Source organism: Archocentrus centrarchus, chromosome 2 (genome assembly GCF_007364275.1).
Source record: "Archocentrus centrarchus isolate MPI-CPG fArcCen1 chromosome 2, fArcCen1, whole genome shotgun sequence".
Taxonomy (NCBI): domain Eukaryota; kingdom Metazoa; phylum Chordata; class Actinopteri; order Cichliformes; family Cichlidae; genus Archocentrus; species Archocentrus centrarchus.
This window is the reverse complement of record NC_044347.1, coordinates 17,449,594-17,476,078: the sequence shown is the minus strand read 5'-3', so window position 1 is coordinate 17,476,078 and position 26,485 is coordinate 17,449,594. Positions and strand designations below refer to the sequence as shown.

Genomic DNA, 26,485 nt, shown 5'->3' with positions numbered 1-26,485 from the left:
TTGTTGAACCACTTAACACTGACCTATGAATCGAACAAGCATAAAAAAGGCCCCTAAATCAAGGGATGAACCAGTGTTGTCTCTACACATAAGACAACTTAGTAAAGAACCAATTTTGAATTGTACCTTCAGGCACTTTGTTACTAGCAGCCTGTCACAAAAACACATCATTTCGTTTGAATCTGTGAAACAGCTCTGTTGTTGCCATGTATGCTGCATTTTCCATGGATGTTGTTGATGAATCATGCAGGAAAATATAAAGAAATGCAGGATGACTAAAGACTTTTGCACAGTAATGTATAAAGTCACTTTAAATGTGTACAATAACTCAACAGTGAATATACCAAGTGCATGCCTGGGAGTCATCACCATCTAATGTATGCAAATATAAAGTCTAAACGGATGAAGCAGAGCATGATTAAGCAAATAAAGCCTACAATTTGATAACTTGAGGGAGGGTTTGTCTTTTCATATAGAAAAACATGACTGCCCCACATTTTTTAAGTCCTATGTTTGTCTATGCAGCTCTATGACTTACTGTTCTAATTGTTGCTCTAGTGGTCAGTTCCCAGATGCTGTTATTAGAAATGAATCAGGTGATACAGAAAAAGAAAACGCTTTCATAGCTGGGAGCAGCACAAGATACTGTTAACCTTGTACCGTTGGGCGCTGAGCAAAACTGGGGATTAAAACTGGGGATTAAATATTTTGCTCAAGGGTACATGCAGAAAAGTTGCTGATGGAGAGGAAAACACTTCTCTACAACTAGATTTTCCCAGCTAGTCTGGGATTTATTTTATGCATGCAAAATGTGGAGAAAATAGGAATTAAAGTTTTCACATCAAGGATGAGAGACAATGGTCTCCCATTATCTCCCCGAGCAGAATTATTTGAATATCAATGCAGGATCCCGTCTGTTCGAAATATCCCTTTTCAGCCACAATGAGACATGGAATATTTGGATGTAACAGAAAGGAGGCGAGACAAAGACGGCAATAAAAAGAGAAAAGGGGATCAGGGATAGATACACTGACTGAGATGGGTAAATAAGACAAAGGTGGAGAAAAGCAGACTGTGGAGCGGAGGGAAGATGCATGGAAAAAAGAAAAGAGGAGAGATTTGGTTTTGACAGGAGGCAAAGAAAGACCGAGGGAGCATGAAAGCGGCAGCTCATCATTAGCACCGTCACTCCCTTCCCCCTCCCTCTTTGTCATTCACAGCCACATCTGCATCCGAGCATCTAAACATTATTGAATAGCCCACAGAGCTGTGAAGCGGAGAAGACAGGTGGAATTGCATTCTAACGCCTCCAATTAAGCCGATCAATAACGGCCTGTTGGAGTCTTGCAGGCAGCATGAGCGGAAGGGAGATGGGAGTCAGGGGGAAGCAGAGGCACGAGGGTCGGGGGCATAATGAGGAATACAGAAGGGCTGATCCAGTAAGGAGGAAGAGACAAAGGAGGTGGGGGGGGAGGGGGGTGGATGTGGGAAAACAAAGAAATTGAATAGAGAGGATGGTTCAAAGGCAGATGAAGGATAGAAGAAAAGTGCTAAAGAGTGATGAACAAGAGGGGACGAAGAGGGGGAAGAGGGAAAGTTTGATTACGGCAGATGGGCAGATTATTATTGTGCAGCACGAAGAGCTGAGGGCACAGGTGGACAGAAGAGGGGGAGAAAGCAGGGGTAACACACCACTTGAGCAGAAAGAAAGCAACATCTCTTCTCTCTCTCCCCCACCATCGGTGATTTCCCCAGAGAGGAGGCGGAGGAAAGGAGCAGTGGCAGGGAGAGAATTTGCTTGTGGCTGAAAACGTCTCTTTCTGTCTCATTGCTGTTGTATCTTTCTCCTTTAGAAGTCTAACGGCATCCAAATGAGCAGGGGTATCATAAATATGTCTGATCAAAAAAGAATTTTCAGTGTCGCGCATCTATCAGCTGTTACGAAATTGTGCTCTTTTTCGCACCATTAGGTTTCCTCTTTGTTGTTTGGCTTGCGCACCAGCAAATAACATGAGAACAAACGCCAGCAGAGCAAGATGCATCAAGGATAAATGGCAACAAGCAGAGTCACTACTTGTGTGTTTAAATGCTCTTTGTGAGGGCGTGTATGCATGCAGGCCTCTGTTTGTGAAGTGATAAGCTCGGCTCCAAAAACATGCAAAGCACATTTTTATTATAAACACCAGAACTGAATCCGTGCAAGCAAATAAGCCATTTCATGCTCAGTGGGAGCTACAGGTGTTGACCTGAATATGCATGTATTCACATACACCCATGCACAGATACACATACAAACACACACACACCTGTGTACATGAACACATTAATCACAACACCCACAAACACTTCTAATTCCAACTTTTAGAATGACGTCTAAAAGCAAATTACCATAAAGTTTTCCCATTTCTTGAATCATGACTACAGACCACCAGTGCTGCAGGTTTACGCTCATCCCAGTGCAGTTATTTCAGTTAATACTTCTGGACAGAGCAGCATATCCCTTCATTTTTTTTTTCATGAAAATATCATATTGTGGATGGAGTTAATTCTGGAAGATCAGCTGATCTTAATGCTAGCTGCCACCCCAGCTTCTCCAGTTTATGCTACAACCCCAACTCCAAAAAAGTTGGGACACTCTATAAACTGATTTGCATATCTCAAAAAAAAAAAAAAAAAAGAAACAGACAACTGAAATTTTACTATAAAAAACAAAACAAAACACCATTTTTAATTTAATAGCTGCTACGTGTCTCAAAAAAAGTTGGGACGGTGGCAACAAAAGGTTGGAAACAGGAACATTTTGCAACTATTGAGGTTAGTTATCAACAGGTCAGCAACATGATTAAAAAGAGCATCTTAAAGGGAAGTAAAAATGGGCAGGGCTTCACCAAAAAAAGAAAAAAAAAAAAAAGGAACTGCATTTACAAATTCTGGAGCAATTTCAGAATAATGTCCATCAAAATTGTGAAGACTTTAACTATCTCATCATCTACAGTACATAATATCATCAAAAGATTCAGAGAATCTGGAGAAATCTCTGTGTACAAGGGACAAGGACAAAAATCAATACTGGATGACTGTGATCTTTAGGCCACGGCATTAAAAATAGGCATGATTCCTGTCATGTAAAACACTGCATGGGCTCAGAAACCCTTCCAGAAATCATTGTCTGTGAACACAGTTTGCTGTGCCATCCACAAAAGCAGGTGAAAGCGCTGGCTCCATGCAAAGAAGAAGCCATATGTGAACATGATCCAGAAAAGATCCAGGACTGTTGAGTACCTAGAATTCTATATGGGTCAAGAAAGGGACAAAATCTTTTTCCCAAAAGTCCAGCAATTGGTCTTCTCAGTTTCCAGACATCAACTGCTGTTGAAAAGAGAGGGAATGCTACACAGTAGTAAACATGGTCCTGTCTTATTTATTTATTTATTTTTAGACATGTTGCTTCTATCAAATCCAAAATGAGTCGCACATGAAATTCATTTAGATCTCACTCTAGAATGCATGTATGCAAACATGTTCCAGGGATGCTGCTTAGCTTTGGCGGCTAAGGGTTAGTGAAGATTAAAAAGGTTCTCTTTAGCTGAGACAGAAGCTTCACATTATTGTCACCTGCACTGCAGAGCATTTTGGCAAAAACAAACAAACAAAACTCAAAAAAGACTGAATTCAACAGTCAGAAACAGCTTCATTTTGAAGGTATAAATCAAGTGTGAGTGGATCCTTTCTTTACATCTCAGATGATCTACGTCTTAGAAAAAAACCTCTTGAGGGTGGCCTGAGGGCCTGAGCGGCACCCTCATGAAGTCTAATTGGGAAAAAAAAAAGAATAGTTTATATTCAAATCTGTGTCCACCAATGTGGTTGAAAAGAAGAGTTTAACCCCAATTCTATGTTGCGTTCTGGAGGAAAACGTTATTAGCTTCTGCAAATTACATTAGCTTACATTTGTTGAAGATTCAGCACTTGCATTCGAGTGTTATACTCTTTCTTCTAAATCAGCTTTTCCATTAGACATAGTGAGGCATTATGGGGAGTGTCTGTTTCTAACAGAAAGAAAGTTTTAATAAAGGATGTCTGCTGTGCTGCTTCCAGGCTGGACCAGCCATGACGCGGAACTCTGGGATCTGCTATCTGATTGGCTGTTTGCCAGCGGCACACAGGATGGGGAGGTGTGGGGTGCGCCGAGTGTACTGCTTTGCAGCAGTGAGAGCAAGCGTTCCAGATGGCTGTGATTTATGAACCTCTCCGAATGGTGGGACTAATGAACACTAGTCGACATGTGTTTGGGATGGAGGGACCGTGTTCGGCCATCACTCTGTCTTTGAGGAGGGGGTCTCGGACACGGCATCATAACTACTAATGGATGCTGAATGCACTGCAGATATAGGCAAGCAATCCATCTGTTATATGTGAAACCAAGACTGGTTAAAAGCAACTGTATAGTTCAGAAATGAACAGTGTTTGATGTGCATAACATAACAATAACAAATTAGTTCAATTTGCACAATCAATTAGATGGATATAATGAAATATTAGGCCAGAATGGGAGGCCTACCACTAGCCATTGTTTGCACCTGTGCAACATTTCTGTTGATGTTAATTGAACACTATAGGGCATTCTGGATAATCCAGTCTACACTCTCATTTCATGTAATGCCAGAATCCCCATCTATGATCTAACAATCTCTAATCCAGCCATAATTATTTTTGTCAACCACTTACATGATTACTGAGCTATTTTTTTGCTGTTGCAGAGATGATTATAGGTACTTTTTTAAATAGCAGATAAGTGTAATCCCATTCCATGGATATGTCGCTCCTCCACCCTGGCACTGTGCTATCCAGTACTATGCTCCAGGTGAGCACAAGGTAAAAGTGATAATGCACGCTGTATTCAAAAATGGCAACTTTTAAGGAATTAAGAAAATCAGCTCCATTTATAAAAAATGTGTTTTTCTTCTTCTTCTTTTTTTAAATATGAACTGAGTTTTGAAATGGATTCAAATGTTTTCTTGGTTTATGGAGGCCCACGTAATCCCCGAACCAAAGCAAACCATATAAGTTATAAGACCTTTCATAATTTTCACCAGTGTGAGATTAAAACCCTTGCTTCTTTCATACAGCTTAAGCCTCTCATTAAGTCCAAGTTCAGAGCTAAATGCCTGGCAGTGGAATTTGGAAGAAAATAAAGGAAAAGTTAAAGCTTCAGTGTTACAACTTGACAGGGGACAAATTGTGCTTTTCCTTAGTTTTACCTAGCCTATAGAGTTCTGTGTGTCCCTCCCCATCACTGACCCACCATCAAACCGGTCATGCTGAACGATGTTACAGGAAGCATAATGTTCTCCACGGCTCCTCCAGACCTTTTCACATCTGTCACATGTGCTCAGGGTGAACCCGAGAAAAGCACAAGGCACCAGTGGTTCACCTGCCAATTCTAGTATTCTGTGGAAAATGCCAATCGTTCTCCATGGTCCCAGGCAGTGAGCACAGAGCCCATTAGTGGACATCGGGCCCTCAGGCCACCCTCATGAAGTCTGATTGTTCGGTCAGAGCCATTCACACCAGTGGTCTGCTGGAGGTAATTTTATCGGGCTCTGTTCATCCTGTTCCTCTTTGCACAAAGGAGCAGATATCAGTCTGCTGGGAGACTGTGCTTGCAGAAACAGCAAGCCTTCTGGCAATAGCACGTATTGATGCGTCATCCTGGAGGAGCTGGACTACCTGTGACACATCTGTAGGGTTCAGGTATGGCCTCATGATAGAATTAGTGACACTGACCCTAGCCGGATGCAAAACTAATGAAAAAACAGTCAAAAAAGATGAGGAGGGGAAAAAAAACATCGGTGGCCTCCACCTGTGACAACATTCCTGTTTTGGGGGTTGTCTCATTGTTGCCCTTCTAGTACACCTGTTGTTAATTTCATTAACACCAAAGCAGCTGAAATTGATTAAGTAGCTCCGCTACTTGATGGACCAGATCAATATCCCAGACATTTAATTGACTTGATGCTGTACTCTGATTAACAAGTGTTCCTTTATTTATTTATTTGTTGTTAATTTATGTATTTCGAGCAGTATATAGTGGTGGAACCTCATATTAATAATGGTAAAAGTTTCAAATAATGAAGTCAGGGTATGCACACATATTCCCTCTGAGCCTAAAGCTCGGACTTCAAAGGGCTGAATCTAAATGCTCAGCTTCAGTTTTTTTCTATTCTTGGCTCTTTATGATGTCAGTGAAAGTCAATATCCTTAATATGGTCACATCAGTCAGGCTGTAACTGCGGGTCTGTAACAAGGCTCAGTGTAAATTCATGGTCCCTGGGTCTTGGACAGAAGGTTGTGAGTTTCTTGTGAATTTATGATTCCTTTTGTTTTTGAGAATCACTTATTTTTGAGTTTTGTTTCCTGGTTTCTTTTGTAATGGTGGTCAGTATTTATTTTACTATTAACAGAGTTGTTGTCATTCACTTGTGTTTTGTGTAGGTCCTTATGGTTTATTTTCTAGTCTCATTACTGGAGTCACCTGTTTGAGTTACTGTAGCTTTCCGGTTGTATGTATTTAGTTCCCTTTTGTGTCCCATTCTGTTCCAGCCTCTTCTCTCTGGTTTTGTGTTTCGGTGTCTCCTGTCAAGTTTCCCCGTTTAGTTGTGTCTTATTTCCTTTTCTATTTTGGTAGCAGTTGTTCTCTTTGTGTTTGTTCTCTCTTTGCCCCACGTCTCCTGTTGTCTTCGCCACCTGGTTCCACTCCCCTCATTACTCAGTCTTCCTTTGTCGCATTGTCCTCATAGCCGAGTGTCTCTTAACTCTGTTTTTCCTGCGTGTCCTGATTTGGATTCCTAGCGTTCTCTGGGATTTGGAATTCCTGGATTTGTTCCTTTATGTTTTGGATTTGGATGTTTTATTTTTTTCCTGGAGTTTCAGCATTAAAAGATATAATATTTTATCATCAGTAAGTAATTTTAAGAGACAGACTTGAGATTCTTTTGTTGTTTACAACAAGTATAAAAATCATATTTTGTTTTAGATGTTTAGTTTAAATGTTTCTTTTATATTTTGAATATGGATCTTAAAGTGGTAAAAATGTAACTATAAATCCCTCAATCCATCAATGTGGATTTGTTTGTTAGTCCAGGATCAAGGATCTGAGCCTAACCCAGCTGTCACGGGGCAAAAGGAAAAAGGAAGAGCACACCCTGGACAGGTTAGCAGTCTGTCGCAGGCCTAACACATAGAGGCAAATAACCAATCACGTGCACATTAACACCTACAGGCAATTGAGAATTAACAATTATCCCAGTTATTACTGGTTATTAAAGTAACTATAATCCATCCATCCATTTTCTTCTGCTTATCCACAGCTGGGTTGTGGGGGCAGCAGCCTAAACAGAGAAGCCCAGACCACCCCCTCCCCAGCCACCCCCTTCAGCTCATCTGTGGGAACACACAGAGGCATTCCCAGGCCAGCCAAGAGATATAATTAACCAGCCAATATATAACTCTCAGCTGGAGTAACTATAAATATAAACTGGATAAGCAATTTTTTCCCAAAATGATTGTCTTAATTTCTTTTACTCACACGTTCCAAGCTGTACATACAGCAGCTGTATAGCTGTTTATAACTTTTCCACCTGCCATCGATAATCTACCTCAAAAAAGGAATTTTGAAAACTCAGCCACTTACTTTTTAAGTGTTTGGCCATCAATCTCTCTTAGAGACACACTTGAAAAGCTTTTTACAAAGTCCATCAAAGAAGAATAACACAAATCACTAGACCTCCAATACAAACAGTGTATTATTTGAGGTATTGCATATTTACTCCCCAGAAAAGTACACTCATCAATAAAAGTTGCTCTCTGCTATTTACCTACTGCTAAGGACTGTGGAAGGTATATACTTTGAATGTTTTTTTCCACGGTGCTGTGCCGGCTGATATGTCGTGGTGAATGAGAACAGACTTTCAAAGTACAGCAGGAGATGGGAGGCTGCCACATATGGCTTCTTTTTAAACAGTACATGCTTTCTCAATCAGCTTCTAAGGGAAGTTGATCCTTTTAAAGACGTACAGGCAACAAAAGCTATGACTATATGCTAGCATGGTCTATGTTTAGATTCTACGTGTGACTTTTACACATATCCAGTTGCATAACTATTGCCCCTTAGCTAGGTTTGGAATATATTTAATAAAGATGTTTACATGCGCAGTGAAAAAAAGAATGTCAAGATTTGTGTTTGACGGAGTGAGAAATCTCTTCTGCTCCCATAGGTGTCAAGCTGCGTCAATCTTATTTTTTTTTTTTCAAGCCATGCTGTTTATAGCAGTAAGATCGTAAACAGACTGCTTCAAATGTCTGAGGAAAAGATTCAATTATGTTTTTGAGAAGTCAGATTCAAATTTATTGCATCACTAGTCCTCGGCTCTTGTTGTCTTCTAAGACATTTGCAGATTAAATGCAAATGGATCGGCAACCAAGCGGCTTAGAAGTTACAAGGTAAAAGAAAAATCGGTTTTGCTGCTGGTCTGATGAGGTTTTTATGCACTTTTCAGACTTTTGCATAGATTCCACAGAAATGTGATTTTGATGCAAAGTAATTTCTGGTGAGTGACCTCCTGAGGAAGTTACTCGACCCAGCAAAGAAACAACCAGACACGGGATGTCTGCACACACATTCACACTCATTGCAGATTTAACAACCATAAGACAAGTTAAGCAGCAAGTGACAGAACTGCAAATTTTCCTTTGATAGCTGATTTCAAATCACCCCACAACTGACAGCCTATGTGCTACCCTTTTATGCATCCAACTGTCAAATCCCATATAGAGTGCTACTTTAGCACGCCTACTGTCATTGCTGTCTTTGCAAGCCCCTTTGCATCCCAGCTCCACCCCAGGTCGTCCCTTTCTTCCTGTGTCTGACTTGATCAATGCCATGTTTACTGTCGCTGGTGCCTCCTCTTTTATATATGGGGGGTCTTGCTATTGCTCCCAGAATTGAGCCAGCAAATATAAATCACTACAGATGGAGATAATGTATTCTGATGGGAATGGTACTGCCTGCAATAACATTGTGTAGCCCTTTGACTCCAGAGACCAAAGTTTCAAACTAATGTGAGCCAAGTGTGAAGTTTGGTTGGACTTGCTGCCTCTCGTTCTTTCTTTGTCTTTCTTGTAAGTTACATAAGTTAGTTAAAGATCATTACTGGCTTAAGTTTTGAGTTTCACTATGCTGATGTCATTACTTTCATATAAAAAAATTGTCCATTTTGCTCTAATAAGGATTATTATGGCAACCATTTAGCAAGTGCCCTTCTGTGTTCCCTCTTCTCAACACCAGTGAAGTAGCTCCCTTATTTGCATAGAGATGCTACAATGGTGATATGGTCTGTTAATCACCAGACACAGTCTCCAGTGGCAGCTGACTGAGTCAGATAGAGAAAGGAAGTTTTAAAGTCAAGTGGGAGGAAACAGAACTGCAAGGGAGTAATCATGTGGATATTACTGTGCAAAAGACCTTCTACAAAGGCAGTCGAGGGTAAGAGAGGTGTAATTTTCCAACAGCAATGAGGACAACCAGATAACACCTCAACGCTGCCAAAAGTTCAAATTGGAATAAAAAGGACAATCTTGTACTCTAAACTACAGGAAGACTTTTGTAACTATATTTTCCAACATCGATGTTGCCAAGATGACATGGACACCAAAATAAGTACACAAGCGTACAGCGTGTCTTCTCTTATATGTGAAAAGCTGAGTGTATTTCATGTAGTTTCATGCAGTTAAAATACAACAATCCCTTGTATTGATTGGCTGGGCAGAGAGATTGGGCTGGAAATGATGTGCAGCGGGTTAGGGTGATTAAGGATCGAGATGGAAATGTGCTAACAAGTGAAGAGAGTATGATGAGAAGATGGAAGGAGCATTTTGAGGAGCTGAGGAATAAAGAAAATGAGAGAGAGGAGGATGGATGGAGAAAAATTAATGAATCAGGAAGACCAGAGGATTATTAAAAAGGAAGTGAGGGCAGCTATTAGGAAGATGAAGAGTGGAAAGGCGGTTGGTCCAGATGACATACCTGTGGAAGTATGGAGATGTCTAGGAGAGAGAGCAGTGGAGGCTGAGTTGAAAACTTTAAGATTTTCATTGGGAGTGACCAGAATGGAGAAGATTAGAAATGAGTACAACAGAGTGACGGCTCAGGTTGAGCAATTTGGAAACAAAGTTAAATCGGCAAGGCTGAGATTGTTTGGACATGTGCAGATGAGGGATAGTGGATATACTGGACAAAGGATGTTGAATATGGAGCTGCCAGGCAGAAGGAAAAGAGGAAGACCACAGAGAAGATTCATGGATGTAGTGAAGGACATGCAGAGAGCTGGTATGAGAAAGGAGGATATTAAGGATAGGGTGAGAGGCAGATAATCCGTTGTGGCGACCTCTAAAGGGAGCAGCTGAAAGAAGAAGATGACTAAAATACAAAAAAACTGCAGTCATCTATATCAGATAATCAAGCCATCTGTGATATTCTTGGTGAAAATATTTGAAAACCAATTTATTCCCAAACTGTAAAGAAACCGATTTGTCAGCATCGCTCATGGATGGAGCTCACTGCTGTTTGATTCTGCAGGTTGCCAATTTAAGAACTGGCCACAAACAAATGATGAAAAATGGCCTGTTGGGTTAATTCAATTTTTCTTTTTTTTTCTGTTAATAAATGATCAGTGTCCCTTTTAAATAAACAAATAAAATTTAATGAAGCAATCTAAGTAATACTGAGCCAAAGCTTGCAATTAAACTAATTCTTTCATAGTTGGTGAGAAACATCCATAACAGCCTTTTGATTTAAAAAGTGAAGAAAAAATGTGCTCGATGGATGCTTTGGGGGCTGAAAACAGAGAGGCTCAAAAGTCTGGCTCCAAGTTTGCCTACTTGGCTACGTTATTTACAAGAACAACATAGTTGATGTAAGCACAAGGCAACACTCAGACAAAAGGTTTGGCTGGCTCCGACCCAATTACGCGCAACCGTGGAAGCAAGAATTGAGAGATACTGCAAATATATACAGACACAGATGCACAATCCAACGCTTGTGCATTACATACACACATATGTACGCCGAATTTATCCGTGTGGAGAAAAAGTCTGAACGAGGTCGATGCCAACATGCAAACAGACATCATCTATTCCTCTCGCATACAAACAAACTCGCACAAAGAAACAAGAACAGCTGAGACAGGTAGAACCCAAACCACAGTGAGACTTACTGAATATTTCATTATGTTTTTACTGGCCTGTCAGAAGCATTGGTGATGTGCAGTGTGTGTGTGTGTGTGTGTGTGTGTGTGTGTGTGTGTGTGTGTGTGTGTGTGTACTTGTTTTCGTGACATGTCAGGACATTTTTATGATAACACACCTTCAATATCAGGACACTTGGAAAAATGAGGACATTTTTCGCGTCCTCATTTTTCTGAGCATACTAGCGTGTTCTAGAGGCTCCAAACATGCCCCTAAACCAAAAATCTCAAATGTCCTAAAATGTCACAATTGTCGGAAATTTTGTGTGTGAGTGTGTTTATCGTTTTTGCTCATCTTTGATTTTACGACCTAGTGGCCAGTTTGGGAACTTAACACACTTTTCACACACTTGTCCCCATATGTCACATTGTTCAGAAAAAGTAACACACACACTTCAAGATTGGTAGCAGGTTTAACCCTCTGGGGTCCGGGGTATAGTTGGCCGTTTTTGACTACTTTTGTTTTTAGCTTTATAGTTGACCTTAGAAACTGTTTACCTTGCCTGGTTTGGTATCATTTTTTTCAGCACCACCTCATGTGTGTGACTGTACAGTTATGTTTTCATTTTGACATACTGTATTAACACAGTGGGCTTAAAATCACATAAAAACATAAAATCCGAGTACAAAAAAGTTAGATTTTTTACTGTAAAAATCACAAACATGCTTAATGAATTATTTTTACAACTTAAAATGTAAATATAAGTTGTAAATTTTCAAAACTTTTGTATAAATATAGTAAATAATTATACAACTATTTATACAAGTATTCAAATTAAATTGCAGGAAAGGCCTCAGGCATTTTTCAGTAGAAATATTGGCATAACTCTGGTTTTACTTGGCCTATCAACACAATTTAAAAACTGGCACGTAGTTTGAAGTCTGCACTTTTGATTCATGTTGAAATGGAGACTCAGCGCAGCAGCGTCCCGGTGCTACATCATCTCAAATCGGCTATGTCGTTTGGACGCACCGGTGCGTCCGTGGACCCCAGAGGGTTAAGCATTACACCAATACATATTCTTAAATTCAGAGTCAAGAGATTCTCAATTGATACTCCTGGTAAGAGCCTTTCTTTTTCTTAGAGAACAATAATGATTACAATTAATTGATGGAGGACTGATAAAAATGTATCAAGTACTGTACAGTATTGTGTGTAGTATACAGAATGTATGTATAATAGAATAGAATGAAATAGAATAGCTGTTATTAGTCCCACATGGGAGAAAATCACATTGGACAGCAGCAAAGCTGGTCTAATAAATGGAGTGCACACAGGAAACCATAATTAAACAAGAGGAAAAGTAAAAACTCTATGTACAGTATGTATAAAAAAGGGAGAAGACAGCACAAGTTTATAAGTAAAGCAAATTAAAGATATACTGGACAGATATGTAAACAAAATAAAAATTCAGTTACAATGAAAACAATGGGAATAAGATTTCCGATTCATAAAAAAAAATAAATAAATAAAAATCCCAGCTCGCCCCTACAGGCAGTCTATTTTTGCCCTGCAAGCTTGGGTCCTCTACCAGAGGCCAGGGAGCTTGAGGGTCCTGCGCAGTATCTTAGCTGTTCCCAGTATTGTGCTCTTCTGGACAGAGATCATGGATGGTGTTCCAGGAATCTGCTGGAGCCACTCTCCCAGTTTGGGGGTCACCGCCCCGAGTGTCCCGATTATCACGGGGACCACTGTTACTTTGATCTTCCACATCCTTTCCGGCTCCTCTCTGAGCCCTTGGTATTTCTCAAACTCCTCGTTTTCCTTCTTCTTGATGTTCCCGTCACTTGGTATTGCAACATCTACCACTACGACCTTCTTCCTTTGTTTGTCCACCACTACGATGTCCGGTTGGTTAGCCATCACAAGTTTGTCTGTCTGTATCTGGAAGTCCCACGGGATCTTAGCTCTGTTGTTCTCAGCCACCCTTGGGGGCGTGTCCCATTTTGACCTCGGGACTTCCAGGTCATACTCGGCACAGATGTTCCTGTATATTATGCCCGCCACTTGGTTATGGCATTCCATGTATGCCCTGCCTGCTAGCATCTTGCACCCTGCTGTTATGTGCTGGATTGTCTCAGGTGCATCTCTGCACAGCCTGCACCTGGGATCTTGCCTGGTGTGGTACACTCCAGCCTCTATTGATTTTGTACTCAGAGCTTGCTCTTGTGCTGCCATGATTAGTGCCTCTGTGCTGTCTGTCAGTCCAGCCTTGTCCAGCCATTGGTAGGATTTCTCTATGTCAGCCACTTCTTCTATCTGCTGGTGGTACATGCCGTGCAGAGGCCTGTCCTTCCATGATGGTCCCTGTTCTTCTTTCTCTTCTTTCTCGGGTTTCTGTTGCTTGAGGTACTCATTAAGCACATGATTCTTTGTGGCCATTTCCTGATGTATTCATGGAACTTCATTGTTTCATCTAGGACAGTGGTTCTGACACTCACTAGTCCTCGGCCAGCTTCCTTTCGCTTAGCGTACAGTCTCAGGGTGCTGTATTTGGGGTGAAACCCTCCATGCATGGTAAGAAGCTTTCTTGTCTTAACTTCAGTGGCTTCCATCTCCTCCTTTGGCCAGGTTATTATCCCAGCAGGGTATCTGACAACTGGCAGGGCATAGGTGTTGATAGTCGGGATCTTGTTCTTCCCATTTAGCTGACTCTTCAGAACTTCCCTTACTCTCTGCAGGTACTTGGAGGTTGCAGCTTTCCTAGCGGCCTCGTCATGGTTCCCATTTGCCAGTGGGATTCCAAGGTACTTGTAGCTGTCCTCACTGTCTGCAATGTTGTCTTCTGGTAGTGTAATCCCCTCAGTTCTGACTACTTTTCCTCTCTTAGTTACCATCCGACTACACTTCCCCAGTCCGAATGACATTCCGATATCATTGCTGTAGATCCTGGTGGTGTGGATCAGTGAATCGATATCTTGTTCACTCTCAGCATACAGCTTGATGTCATCCATGTAGTGGAGGTGGCTGATGTTGTCTCCATTCCGTAGTGGGTATCTGTAGCCAGTCTGGTTGATGATCTGGCTGAGGGGATTCAGGCCTATGCAGAACAGCAGTGGGGACAGGGCATCTCCTTGGTAAATCCCACACTTGATGTTGACTTGTGCAATGGGCTTGGAGTTGGCCTCTAGTGTTGTTCTTCACATACCCATTGAGTTCTTGATGAAGCCTCTTAGGGTCCTGTTGATCTTATACAGTTCTAGGCATTCCAGGATCCATGTGTGCGGCATTGAGTCATAGGCTTTCTTGTAGTCAATCCAGGGTGGTCAGTTGGGTCTTACAGTCTCGGGTCTTACAGTCTCGAGTGACTGCTCTATCTACTAGTAGCTGGTGTTTTGCTCCCCTGGTCTCTCTGCCTATCCCTTTCTGGGCCTCGCTCATGTATTGTGCCACATGCCTACTCATCTTAGCTGCTATGATGCCTGACAGGAGTTTCCATGTTGTACTGAGGCAGGTTATGGGCTGGTAATTGGATGGGACTGGTCCCTTCTTGGGGTCTTTGAGGATCAGGACCGTCCGGCCCTCAGTCAGCCATTCTGGGTGTGTCTTAGCCTCTAGCAGCTGGTTCATTTGTGCTGCCAGGCGCTCGTGGTGTGCAGTTAGCTTCTTTAGCCAGTAGATGTGAATCATATCAGGGCCTGGTGCTGTCCAGCTCTTCATGTGTGAGACTCTTTGTTGGATGTCTGCCACTGTGATGGTTACTGGATCCTGTTCAGGGAGGTTGCTGTAGTCTGCTCTTAGATCCACTAGCCACTGAGCATTGGTATTGTGTGACGCATCCTTCTCCCATATGCTCTTCCAGTATTGCTCTGTCTCCAGCCTTGGTGGGGGTGCTATTCTCATATTGTTCCCCTGCCACTGAGAGCATACCTTGGATAGTTCAGTGGAGAACATCCGGTTTATTTTCCTGGCTTCTATCTCTCTGTTATATCTCTTCAGGCGGTTAGCCAAGGTTGTGAGTCTTGCTTGGCAGTCTCTAAGGCCTCAGGTATGGACAGCCCATTGTACTTCTTAGGCACTGCTCTCTTCGTCATCCCACCTTTCTGCACCTCTGAGAGCTGGCTAACTTCCCTCCGTGCTGCCTTGATCTTAGCCTCCAGTCGTCGGTTCCATGGAGGGTACTGCTCCTTATTGCTGTTCATCTTATAGCCAAGCATCTCAAGGATTACTGCTGCCATGTTATACATCAACTGATTGGTTTCAGTGATGGTAGTGGTAGGGATTGTGTGTAGTGCTGCATTCGCATCTTCTAGTAGGTCTTCACATAGTCTTGGTAGTCGGTGTTGAGGGGTCCAGTTCGCCTTCTTAGCCATGATCTTATCTTTCAGGTCAGCTCCTCTGGTATTCAGTGCACTTGTTGTCACTATTGGGGCTTGGTACCCAATCTTGGAGTGTGGGGATGATGAAATCTCCCCCCTGACCTGCCATCCTGGCTCCCCCTTGCCGTAGCATTTGTGTTGTACCTCATCAATCGCTAGCTGCGATAGCAGCTGCTTCCTTCGTATGTTGGAACACTGAGCCACAAGCTGTTTCTCCGTCAGTGTGGATGTTGGGTTTCGAAGAATCCATAGGTCCCACATAACTCTTCGTGTAACCCCTCTTGCTGGGATTACGTGTATAGTAGCATTCCAACAGTTCCCGGTTCTCATCTCATGTCCACTTATGCCATAACCTACTAGGTCCAGTAGCCCACTTACCGTCAGAATGCCCTGGTTCCTCAACACCTGACGCGGAAACAAAATGGAAATTCAATTACAATAACAACAATGGGAATAAGATTTCCCATTCATCATATATATATATATATATATATATATATATATATATGATGAATGGGAAATAATATTCCCATTGAATGTTGCCGTCACTTGGTATTGCAGCATTGAATGGGAAATCTTATTCCCATTGAATGTTGCTGTCACTTGGTATTGCAGCATCTATGACTACCATCTTCTTCCTTTGTTTGTCCACCACTACTATGTCCAGTTGGTTAGCCATCACAAGTTTGTCTGTATCTGGAAGTCCCACAGGATCTTTGCTCTATGTGTGTATGTGTGTATATATACACACACTCACACACACACACACACAAACACCTATATATATATATATATATGTATATATACATATATATATACATATATATATATATATATATATATATATACACACACACACACACACACACATAGAGCAAAGATCCTGTGGGACTTCCAGATACAGACAAACTTGTGATGGCTAACCAACTGGACATAGTAGTGGTGGACAAACAAAGGAAGAAGATGGTAGTCATAGATGCTGCAATACCAAGTGACGGCAACATTCAATTCGATTCAATTCAATTTTATTTATATAGCGCCAAATCACAACAAACAGCCACCTCAAGGCACTTTGTATTAAGGGTAAAGACCATACAATAATACAGAGAAAACCCGACAGTCAAAACAACCCCCTATGAGCAACCACTTAGCGACAGTGGGAAGGAAAAACTCCCTTTTAACAGGAAGAAACCTCCAGCAGAACCAGGCTCAGGGAGGGGCAGTCATCTGCCATGACTGGTTTGGCTGAGGGGAGGGAGACAGGAGAAAAGACAAAAGACATGCTCTGGGGGAGAGCCAGAGATTAATAATAATTAATGATTGATTGCAGAGTGGAGTATAACAAAGTAAATAAGGTGAATGAAAAGAAACAGTGCATTATGGGAACCCCCCAGCAGCCTAGGCCTATAGCAGCATAAGTAAGGGGTGGTTCAGGGTCACCTGATCCAGCCCTAACTATAAGCTTGATCATAAAGGAAAGTTTTAAGCCTTATCTTAAAAATAGAGGGGGTGTCTGTCTCCCGAATCCAAGCTGGGAGCTGTTTCCACAGAAGAGGGGCCTGAAAGCTGAAGGCTCTGCCTGCCATTCTACTCTTAAGTATCCGAGGAACCACAAGTAAGCCAGCAGTCTGAGAGTCCATCTGGAGGCTTCCGGTGAAATTTGTGATAGATTCCTTCACTTCTTTTTAGAGAAGGTGATAAGCACTAGGGCCCTAATTTCACCACCTTCTCATGATCCATCTACCCCAATGCCCTGTTTTCCTGCCCTTGGCCCATTCATTCTCAGCATTATTAATAGCAGTTTGACCTCTAGTGTGGTGCCAAAAAGTTTTAAACATGCTGTTGTGCAGCCCTTGCTGAAGAAACCTGGCCTAGACTCTTCTGTTTTAGCAAACTTTAGGCCCGTCTCCAAGCTACCATTTTTGTCAAAAATCCTGGAAAAGATTGTTTTCACCCAACTAAAGACTTTCCTGGATAAACATGCAATTCTGCAAGTGTTCCAGTCTGGGTTTAAAACCCATCACAGCACTGAGTCCGCTCTGTTAAAGGTTTTTAACGATATTCTTTTAGCAACCGACTCTGGTGACTGTGTGGTACTTGTGTTATTAGACTTAACAGCTGCGTTTGGCACTGTGGACCATGAGATCCTCATTTCCAGGCTGGAGCAGTGTGTGGGCATCACAGGTGCAGCGCTCCAGTGGTTTAAGTCGTACCTCTCAGATAGAAGTTTCTGTGTGTGCATTGATGATTTCGAGTCTGCCTCTGCTGCCCTCCCTTGGGGGGGTTCCGCAGGGCTCCATTCTAGGACCTCCCCTGTTCTCTTTATATCTTCTGCCACTTGGAACTATTTTTCGGAAGCATGATATTTCTTTTCACTGTTATGCAGACGACTGTCAAGTGTATTTTCCACTGAAACACACTGGTTCATGCTCTGTCCAGCCTCTCCTTGAATGCCTTAGAGACATCAGAGGATGGATGTCATTAAATTTTCTGAGTTTGAATGAGAAAAAGACAGAAATCATGTTGTTCAGACCCAGTGGCACCAGCAGTACCCCCTGTGTTGACCTTTCCTCCCTGGCCCCATATGAGAAATCCATTATCACTAATTTAGGTGTAAAAATGGACCCGACTTTAAAGCTTGATGCTCAGGTGAATGCAGTGGTGAAATCCTGCTTCTTTCACCTGAGAAGACTGTCAAAAATCAAGCCTCTTCTTTCAAAACACAATCTCGAAACAGTAATACATGCTTTTATAACATCTTGTCTTGATTACTGTAATGCACTTCTGACTGGAATTAGCCAGGCCTCCATTGCTCGTCTACAGCTGGTGCAAAATGCTGCTGCACGATTTTTATCTGGTATGAGCAAGCGAGAGCACATCACCCCAATTTTAGCTTCTCTCCACTGGCTTCCAGTTCATTTACGAATCCATTTTAAAATTCTTTTATTTGTTTTTAAGTCTGTTAATGGTTGTGCCCCATTTTATCTATCTGAACTGCTGCACCCATATGTTCCATCTCGCTCCCTAAGGTCAGCAGACCAGATGCTTTTACTTGTTCCGAAGTCGCAACGAAAACTCAGGGGTGATCGAGCCTTTGCAGTTGCGGCTCCAAAATTATGGAATGGTTTACCGCTGTATGTCAGACAGGCTCCTTCACTTGCTGTTTTTAAATCTCATTTAAAAACACATTTTTATTCCTTGGCCTTTGACCCAGTGTGAGACTCTGACTTAAATCTTAAGACACTGTTATAGTTCTTAATTAATTTATTTATTTAATCTCTTTCACATTTGTTTCATTTCTATATCTCATTGCCTTCTGACCTGTTTTTGGTCTTTTGTGTGTGATGTTTTTGTAAAGCACTTTGGTCAGCCCTGTTGTTTTTAAAAGTGCTCTATAAATAAAGTGGTATGGTATGGTAGTCCACTGTCAGAGGCTGTAAGAAGATCATTTGTTACCTTCACTAAAGTGGTTTCTGTACTGTGATGAATTCTGAAACCTGACTGAAGCTCTTCAAATAAACCGTTCCTTTGCAGATGATCAGTTAGATGCTTTACAACAACGCTTTCAAGAATTTGGGAGAGAAAAGGAAGGTTGGAGATATATATTATAGATGTAAATATAATTATACAGTAAGCCTGACAAATACCTCAGAGAGGAGCTGGAAAGGATGTGTAAGATGAAGGTAACAGTATTCCCCGTACTAATCGGACCCTCAAGCTCCCAGGCCCCTGGTAGAGGACCTGAGCTTGGAGGGCAAAATAGACCGCCCCATATATATATATATATATATATATATATATATATATGTGTGTGTGTGTGTGTGTGTGTGTGTGTATATATTGCTAACTACAATTATACGGAGGGATACATCTTTCAGTGTTCCACATTGTACTGCGTTTGAGATGAACTGTGCGATCATTCTGAAACCTCCGACATTCTGATTGGTCCTAAATTCAGTAACACTGCCTTTGATTGGTCAATACACTCAGCCAAAGGCTAAGTGGATGGGTAGCAATTTTCAGCACAAAGAAGTTCAATAGCAAACTTGTGATAACATTACATGTAGGATTTGTCAGTGTAGAATTATTTTATAAAGTCTCCAAAAGGATCGTGCTGTTTATGGGGGAAATACAAAGGTTTTGGTACGAATATCGGAGCGTTATGGTGAGCTGAACATCCGGGACTTTCTTCGCTCCGGAGATTATTATCTTGGCTCACACAGGACCTTTGATGTTCATCGGTGTGGCGTGCTTGATGAGGTAAGGTGAGTGTGAGTTTAAAAGGATTTTAAATACCCCAAATTACTCTAAGAAATTGAAGGAGTTGATGATAAATGATAATATATCACTTTTTCTCTGCCGTAAACTGTAGACAGAGTTTAAGTTGTTGCCATATATAACTGTTGACATGTTAACAACGCTCAGTGAGTTACTAAATTAGCTAATTGGCTCAAATTAACCCTCTGGGGTCCACGGAGGCACCGGTGCGTCAAAATGGCATCGAGGGGATGTAGCATCGGGACTCTGCTGCACTGAGTCTCCATTTCAACATAAATCGAAAGTGCAGACTTCAAACTACGTACCAGCTTTTAATTTGTGTTGGTAGGTCAAGTAAAACTAGAGTTATGCCTAATAATTTACACCGTACTTTTTCCTGTATATTGTCCTCCCGTTCGATGCGTGTTTTTTGCAGGAAGAAATGGCAAAAACGGGAGTTTAATTAACAGGAAATGCTTCCTAATAAAACAAAACAAACTAAATCCTGACAACGACTTTCCTAATGGTGGAAAAATGCACCATATCAATCAATCAGAAAATTATATGGTAACATGATGCATTAGATTGCATTTGGCTGCTCAGGAACACGTGACAAAGTAGTGAAAGAGACAATATTGATGGCAAGTTTTGTCTGTGATGGGCCCCTCAGTCTTGTGGAGGACAGAAACTGTTTTTTGAGGTGGCATAAATAATTTGTGTTGCATCTTAATGTGAGTCCTGATTGCTCTGCAAATAGTCTGAGGCCTTTCCTGCATTTTAATGTGAATAGTTGTATAAAACTGTATTATTTACCATATTTTTATATAAGTTTTGAAAATTTACAACTTATATTTGCATTTTAAGTTGTAAAAATAATTCGCTAAGCATGTTTATGGTTTTTACAGTCAGAAAAAAATCTTTTTTCTACTCTGATTTTATGTTTTTTTGTTTTTTTTTTTTTTTTTTTTTAAAGCCTAATGTGTTAATACAGTATGTTAAAATGAAATACACAGTCACATACATGAGTTGGTACTGAAAAAAATTAGACCATCCAAGGCAAATTAAACAGTTTCAACTATAACGGTAAAAACAAAAGTAATCAATAACGGCCAAATATACCCGGGACCCCAGAGGATTAAGGCAAATGCAGAGATGCATGGAATTTTTTTCCATGCGATTTTTTTTGATTTTTTTTTTTTTTTTCCTAACAGAAACAGCTGTTGAAGTTATTTTTCCTCTGACAAATTTTATTTCAGCTCACAATATATTTTCTGATGTTTGAATGGTAATGTAATTGTTTTCATATTTAACACATATTGAGTATTCGTGCAGTTCTTAACATGGTAGGGAAAGCAATAAACAGTTTTGTAATGATTGAATTGCAGTATTTATCCTTGAAGATGCTTTGCTGCTACATTGGTTGGTTAAGATTATGCAAGGTTGTTTAATTAATCATAGTTGCACAGAGGTTGGCCAGTTTGTTGGCCAAATTATCAGACAAGAATATCAGATAAATTGTAAGTTACTGCAAGAAATGACTATTTTGTAAATTCTATTTGAGTCAAAGCAAGCATTAATAATTTTTTTGCATTTTCTCTGCTGACTTCTTGTTTCACCTAATAGATGTTTGCAGGTTAAGGACCAAATGATCACAGGAATAGCATGTCAAAAAGAAGAGCCAGAGTTAGTCCTGAAGCTGAGGCTATTCAGTTTATTTTATCTGGAAGTGACAAGCCTTGTCTGAAGGTTCAATGGGTCAGTGACTATAAAGGTATGTTAAAGTTAATTCCCCACGTTTACTGCTTGAACATTACATAGATAGAAGAGATCATTTTCTCACTGTTTTAAAAGTTCCATGTTGGTTTCTTCTGTATATGATTTGGAAATTAGTGATTTGGATTTATTACATGACAACTGAATTTTGTTTTATCAGGGCGTGGTGTATTTGCTTCTACACCAATTGAAAAGGGATCCTTTGTTGCTGAGTACCGTGGGGAGTTGATCTCAAAATATGAACGGGACAAGAGACACAAGAAGTACACTGAGAAGCAAAATGCATTCTTGTTTGATTTTAAGTGGAACAGTGATGTATGGTGGTAAGTAATGGTCCATAAAAATCATGTTCTCTCCAGCATTAAGGTTTTAGTGAACAACACAGAGATATCTCTCCATGTTCAAATTCAGCATTGATGCCTCCCATGAAGATGACTCTTTTGGCCGGTTGGTTAATGATGCCCATATATCCCCAAACTGCAAAATGAAAAAGCTGATTGTCCACGGTAAACCTCATCTTTGCTTGTTTGCTTTTGAAAACATCCAAGCAGAGAGTGAAATAACATATAACTATGGAGACGCTCTGTGGTCATGGCGAGCTTTGGTAAGTTAACCTTTGATTAAACAGTGTACGTTCACAGCCTGCTAAATATCAGATAAGAAGATTCATACTGTACTAATCCTAGTAAAATTATTGTACAGTGCAGATACACCTCGTTCTTAAAAATTTCTAAAAGGTCTACTATTAAAAGCCTCGACCCTCATTAAGCTAGGATGATCATTAGTTTGTTACAGAATGGATTTAACAGTGTATTTGTGTGTTTTGCTGCAGACACCAAGTGTAGAGATCCCGACTCAGCCTTCAGGAGAGCCACAAATGAGCGGGTCATCCATTTCATCCTTTCAACAGGTTGGTACACATTTCTAGTTCCAGTTAAACACAAATAGATGTCTCATTTGGGTCCGGTGCATAAATAAAATACCCTTTAACAATCAGTTTGGGTAACAGTTTCACAGTATCATAATTTCTATGACTTGTTTCAGAATGCTTTGGCAGAAATACTTTGGTTTCATGAACTCTGGGGACTAATGACCCCTTTAATCTTTAAATAAACCTTAAACTATCATTCAATTTAATATCTTCTGTAGTTTTACACACGTTGTTGTCCATTTGATCTTCTGCTGCAAGGTTTACATGAATTAATTCTTTAGGAAGTTGATCCATTTACATTAGGGTGGGGTTCAGAACTTTCTTTGACAACAACAGAAGACGTTAGAAGAGGGGAAAACAGATTCAACATGTTTTTAGTCGTCATGTCCTCATATAGTCTGAATAAACGGTAGTGTGTGTGAGTCACGATGTCCTCATATTGTCCTAACTTTCAAAGACTTTAGTGTGTTTAATTTGATGCCATCATATAGTCTGAATAAACGGTGGTGTGTATGTGTGTCACAATGTCCTCATATTGTTTAGGGGGAGATATACTACAGTGTTAAGTCTTTCTATAGGGTCTAGTATGATAAGCCTCGACCCTCATTAAACCAGGATGATCATTAGTTTATTACAGAATGAATTTAACATTGTATTTGTGTGTTTTGCTGCAGACACCAAGTGTAGAGATCCCGACTCAGCCTTCAGGAGAGCCACAAATGAGCGGGCCATCCACTTCATCCTTTCAACAGGTTGGTACACATTTCTAGTTCCAGTTAAACACAAATAGATGTCTCATTTGGGTCCGGTGCATAAATAAAATACCCTTTAACAATCAGTTTGGGTAGCAGTTTCACAATATCATAATTTCTATGACTTGTTTCAGAATGCTTTGGCAGAAATTGTCATGGTCCTGGGCCGTCTGCCCAGCGTTTTGTGTTTTTTAGTTTATTTTCCCTGAGTGTTTAATTCCCAGTGTGTTTTGATCTTGTTCCCTTTGTCTCTGTCTCCCCTGCTCCATGGTCTTGTCTGTTTTGTCCTGATGTCTTGTCCCTGACCTCCTGTGTTTTCATGTTGAGTTATTCCTAGTGTTGTGACTAGTCTGCGTCTCTGCCCCGTGTCTGTGTGCCAGTTCCCCGTATGTAGTCTGCGTGCACCTTGGTTAGTCACTTCCTGTATTATTTTGACAGTCTTGTGTTCCCTGTGCTTTGTGTCTAGTTTTGCTAACCCCTGTTATTAGTTTCATTTGCTTCACCTGTTGCTCCCTGCTGTTTCCTCTTGCCCTGATTACCTGCTGTGTATTTAAGCCCTCAGTGTTCATCTGTTTCTTGTCGCGTCGTCTTCAGTGTTCCCTCGTTGTGTATGTTCCTTCTCTGTAGTTACTTTAGTTTAGTTTTGGCATCTGTCCAGCCCCTGCCTAGCTGTGTTCTGGTTCCTGTTATGTTTTCCCAATAAATCCTCTAAGTCCTGTTTTATGAGTCTGCATCCTGGGGTCCGATCCTGCCTGCCACACACACGCCATGACAGAACGACGCGAACATTTCAAAGACCCCGCGGACTCAGACCTGTGTGAACGGCAGCTAGCTGTGCAAGCTCACCTGCAGGAAGTGGTGAGGAGGAAGCCGTGGCTGGCTCCCGAGTACGAGGGACAGCTCCGCCGCTCTCACCGCGCTTGGGGAGACTCCAGCTGGGTTAAAGGGTCTCCGCGTCAGAGCTTGCCGCTCTCTCCACCTCCGCCGCCACAGCCCTGTTCATCAGCCGCACTGCAGCAACCGCTCGATACCACTGCCCCACCTCTGCCCCAGCCTTTAGGGATTAAGCTGGGCGGGTTCTCCCTGGCATCAGATTCGCCTCCACCGGCCTCGTCATGCCCCAGCACACCTCCTTCACGACCCGCTACGCCGGCACGTAAGCGGAATTCCCGGCGCCATAAAAGCCGAACGGAGCCAGCAGCCAGGGATAAAATGACAATGGACTCTCTGCAGTTTTCAACCACTTCCGACTCCACCACTGAATCTGTCCCTCCTTTCCCCGGCTCGTCAGACATGATTAACCACACTGCTCCACCGTCCTTGACAGCCAGATCAGACATTTGCAACAAGGCATCCAAGCTCTGTATCCTGTGGTTCCGGCTACCCAGTGAGGAGCTGGGGAATACCATCGCCCACAGGATACATGACATGTTGACAGAACACACCTGGCTTATGGATTCCTTGCCCCGGCTAACCCAGTGTTATGCGGAACAAATACTTCATTCCGCAGCCCTCACTTTCCCCTCCGTGTCTCCCAAGGTGACTGTTTCCAATAAACCGGCTAAAGAAAAGACTGTGTGTTTCACACCTGGACTCAACCCTGACGCTCCATCCTCTGTGCCTCATGCTCTTGCACCCGCTTCTGTTCCGCGGGTGGGAGCACCAGCGCCTCAGTCACCAACGCCGCTTGTAACAGTCACCCCTCAGCCACTTCAGTCAGCAGCAGCTCCAGCAGCTCTCCCTCAGTCTGCTCCCACGCAGCCAGCCCTCCCTCAGTCTGCTCCCACGCTGCCAGCTCGTTCTCATTCTCCCCAGTCAGCTGTGACGCCAGCTCATCTCCAGGAGCCCCAGGTTCTGCCAGCCTCTGTAGCTGTCCTGGGCTCAGCTTCCCCGGTGCTAGCTCTTCCCACCTCAGCACCTCAGCCTCAGCCACCCACGCCGCCTGCAGCAGCTCCTCCCCAGTTACTCCCGTCTCATTCGGCTGTAGCTCCAGCTCCTCCCCAGTTACTCTCGTCTCATTCGGCTGTAGCTCCAGCTCCTCCCCAGTTACTCCCGTCTCATGCGGCTGTAGCTCCAGCTCCTCCCCAGTTACTCCCGTCTCATGCGGCTGTAGCTCCAGCTCCTCCCCAGTTACTCCCGTCTCATGCGGCTGTAGCTCCAGCTCCTCCCCAGTTACTCCCGTCTCATGCGGCTGTAGCTCCAGCTCTCCCCAGTTACTCCCGTCTCATGCGGCTGTAGCTCCAGCTCTCCCCAGTTACTCCCAGTCTCATTCGGCTGTAGCTCCAGCTCCTCCCCAGTTACTCCCGTCTCATGCGGCTGTAGCTCAGCGCCTCCCCAGTTACTCCCGTCTCATGCGGCTGTACTCCAGCTCCTCCCCAGTTACTCCCGTCTCATGCGGCTGTAGCTCCAGCTCCTCCCCAGTTTACTCCCGTCTCATGCGGCTGTAGCTCCAGCTCCTCCCCAGTTACTCCCGTCTCATGCGGCTGTAGCTCCAGCTCCTCCCCAGTTACTCCCGTCTCATGCGGCTGTAGCTCCAGCTCCTCCCCAGTTACTCCCGTCTCATGCGGCTTGTAGCTCCAGCTCCTCCCCAGTTACTCCTGTCTCATGCGGCTGTAGCTCCAGCTCCTCCCCAGTTACTCCCGTCTCATGCGGCTGTAGCTCCAGCTCCTCCCCAGTTACTCCCGTCTCCTTCGGCTGTAGCTCCAGCTCCTCCCCAGTTACTCCCGTCTCATTCGGCTATAGCTCCAGCTCCTCCCCAGTTACTCCCGTCTCAGCCAGCCCTGTATTTCTCTCTCAGCCAGCAGAAGCTCCAGCCCGCCCTAGCTCTCAACCTGCTCGCCCTCAGTCAGCAGTAGCTCCAGCCGCTCTAGTTCTCCCTGCCTCAGCTTTGCTCCCTCCAGTGGTTTCTCTTTCTGTGATCCCCTTGGTCAGTTTAGTTTTCACCTCCAGTCCCTTCATCTTCAGTTTTAGTCTCAGTCCCCTCATCCTCCTCAGCTTCAGCCCCCTCGTCCTCAGTCACTCAGTCCCCTCATCCTCCTCAGCTTCAGCCCCCTCGTCCTCAGTCACCTCAGTCCCCTCATCCTCTCAGCTTCAGCCCCCTCGCCTCAGTCACTCAGTCCCCTCATCCTCCTCAGTTCAGCCCCCTCGTC

At 42.7% G+C, this 26,485-nt stretch overlaps 2 protein-coding genes across 4 annotated transcripts in view; one reads left to right on the top strand and one right to left on the bottom strand.

The window, feature by feature from the left end:
- Positions 1 to 26,485, bottom strand: part of ncam2 (neural cell adhesion molecule 2) — a 488,348-nt gene that overhangs the window by 330,420 nt on the left and 131,443 nt on the right. The window lies entirely within an intron of this gene.
- Positions 19,470 to 22,671, top strand: LOC115792508 (N-lysine methyltransferase KMT5A-A-like). Of its 3 annotated transcripts, none has more exons than XM_030747088.1 (5): positions 19,470 to 19,883; positions 21,504 to 21,651; positions 21,814 to 21,976; positions 22,065 to 22,257; positions 22,486 to 22,671. In XM_030747088.1, exons 2-5 carry the CDS (start codon positions 21,543 to 21,545, stop codon positions 22,579 to 22,581), a joined length of 561 nt encoding a protein of 186 aa, XP_030602948.1. In that variant the 5' UTR covers positions 19,470 to 19,883; positions 21,504 to 21,542; the 3' UTR covers positions 22,582 to 22,671. The 3 variants fall into 3 exon arrangements, with proteins under 3 accessions (XP_030602948.1, XP_030602932.1, XP_030602940.1); XM_030747072.1 differs by having other exon boundaries at positions 19,470 to 19,888; XM_030747080.1 differs by lacking the exon at positions 19,470 to 19,883 and having other exon boundaries at positions 21,056 to 21,651; positions 22,486 to 22,670.